At 34.4% G+C, this 2500-nt stretch overlaps 1 protein-coding gene across 1 annotated transcript in view; it reads right to left on the bottom strand.

Moving 5' to 3' along the window:
* LOC125046600 (beta-ureidopropionase-like) overlaps window positions 1-2500 on the bottom strand; it is an 11676-nt gene that overhangs the window by 97 nt on the left and 9079 nt on the right. Inside the window, exons 7-10 of the mRNA XM_047644411.1 lie at window positions 1701-1825; window positions 969-1161; window positions 461-547; window positions 1-211 (exon numbers count right to left, since the gene is read on the bottom strand). The exon at window positions 1-211 is cut by the window's left edge and continues 97 nt beyond it. Coding sequence (XP_047500367.1) covers window positions 122-211; window positions 461-547; window positions 969-1161; window positions 1701-1825 — 495 coding nt within the window. The 3' untranslated portion in view covers window positions 1-121. The remainder of the gene's footprint in view (window positions 212-460; window positions 548-968; window positions 1162-1700; window positions 1826-2500) is intronic.

The following is a 2500-nucleotide window of genomic DNA, read 5'->3' as shown; positions in this document are numbered from 1 at the left end:
ACATTTCCCTTCATGATCATCATTTGTTTCTTGAAGCTTTAAAGAAAGATTGCACTGCTCCCACCTCATCAAATATAACAAAAAAGGAAATAAAGAAAAAAATTACATAGCAGCCAGTCATTTAGCAAACATCTTTGATAATTGGTGGCTGGTAATCTGGATGAATGGCTGCAGTCAGGGAAGATGCATAGAGGTCCAGGCGTTGAGTCATCTGTGGTAGACACAAATATTAGCCACTGGTTATAATCATTTCCATTAAAATTAAGGTTATCAAGATTAAATAAAACTTCTAATGTATAATTAAATTAGCCTGAATGTAAATCCCTCAAATCTGAATACATATAACACAGACCTAACCTAATTAAGATCTCTGAAATAATTAACTATCAAGGATATGGTACAAGTGGTCCCATGCTGGCCAACTGATAAAGATTTGACCAAATACCCTCTCCTCACATACCCTAAAGCCCCAGCGGTCCTTTACTTGACGGCAGAGATTTAAGTCCAACTCTGTCACCAAGAGCCCATCACGGATCCTTGACAATCCCTGAAATATGTAATCAAATGTAAACTCTGTACATGGAATTGATGAGGGAACATTGTTTACATGTAGGTGTGTGTGTAAGCAACTGTGTACAGTGTCAGAATGTCTGGTCATCTATGTGGGTGTGCATGTGCAGGAATAAAGATCACAAATAAATACATAGAAAAAAATATAACTTAATACAAGACATTATCCACCCACAAAGAAACATAAAAATACTCATCTTTAAATATTTTTGCAAGAAAAAATAGAAACTCATTAACAGAATACCAACAGATTTAACCTACCAAAAAAGAAATATTTGATTACAGTCTTATAACCATTAAAACCTAATAAACTTTTCCACTCCCACAACAAATAATATAATAATAATAAACCAACATTTCATTAACACTGCAATGTAGATGCCAGTACTATGACTTACCGGTGTTCGAGAGCCATCGGGAGCCGCAACATAAGAAGAGCCATAGAAATGGCCGAAGTCCTTGTGTGCTGCTTTGCCATCAGCTGAAGTAAATTCATTGGGGAAGGTCTCTGTGCCAACACGGTTGATAGCACAAGAGAAGTAGCTGTTAGCGATGGCAGCATTTCGGGCCTCAATCCCCCACATGGGTTCACTGGAAAGAACTGGGGTTTAGATGATCCGACCCAAAATGATTAATGACTGATTGTGTAATAATGGAACACAGTGAACATTGTTATATATTTTTTATAAAAGGATAAAAAGTGAAGGGTGTAATCACACATTTCAAGTGAAGATTCTACACTAAAGACAAAATGTTTCTAGATCTACTGCCATAAACAATAAAACAGAAGAAAAATTCATTAGATTAATGACAGTAGCTGTTAGACTGCATAACATCAATCCCATGTACACAGCAAAATTACTTAAAAATATGTTTTATCACTAAAACTACATTCCCATTCTACTTTGACTTCAACTAGACTATGAAAACATAACAGATATCAAGGGTTATTAAAGGAACAAAATCTTGAATTAAAAAGATTCAGAATCCATTATCAAAACAATTACCCTAAAACATTACAACCATTCCTGTAAAGGATATTACATTACAATAATTCTCACAAAATTGCTAACATTGTAAGAAATATTAACTTATGAAAACACTAAAATGGAAATCCACAATACACATACCTTAATCCACCTACAGTGGCAGATGGATTGAAAACAATCTCTGCTCCATTCACCCCATACATCATCCAGTTCTGTGGGTGATGCCGTCCATAACAAATGTTGATTGCGATTCGTCCAAACTGTGTCTGCGTGACCAAAAGGAATTGGGTATGCATAAATCAGTTTACTTCTCTTTTTGTGATTTTAGGACTGAAAAGTTTTAATGTAAGAATTTGTCAGGTCTGTGTATAGTGAGAAAAGAAGCCATTGTCTGTAATTTTTATAACATTTGTCCCACCTTTGAAAAGTTCTGCTATATTCCTAGATTATAAACTAACAATAACCAACATAACAGAAGTGCTTAAATCATGGCACTGGAGAAGATATCTGACTGTCACTTCATTAAACATAAAACAAAATAGGCTTAAACAACAGTTCCTATACATTCTGAATGATAAATGCCTGAATGCTTACTGCATTTCCAACCAGTTACATTCTATATTTTATTTCTTTGTTTGAATGTGGGTGTGCTAAGATGAAACTCCACTAAATGTATTGTATGTAATAACAGGCCAGAGATGCTAACACCTTTCAAATTCATATTGCCTTTAGATTTTTTAAAATATTTCAAACTCAAACATATAACTCTCTGATCCATAGTATATTACAAATCTAAACATGTATCTCCTAGATTCAGGCTGATGCCTTTCATAAAGTAAAATCCAGTATTAGCTTATCAAGACTACTGGCAATCACTTTTCACTTTGTCGAGGCATAGGTTATATGTAAAATTTATCTTTCATTAACAGAAGTTGCCTTGT

The sequence above is a fragment of the Penaeus chinensis genome, chromosome 39 (assembly GCF_019202785.1).
Source record: "Penaeus chinensis breed Huanghai No. 1 chromosome 39, ASM1920278v2, whole genome shotgun sequence".
Taxonomy (NCBI): Eukaryota; Metazoa; Arthropoda; class Malacostraca; order Decapoda; family Penaeidae; genus Penaeus; species Penaeus chinensis.
The sequence above is the reverse complement of the archived record's forward strand: the minus strand, read 5'-3'. Positions and strand labels throughout refer to the sequence as shown.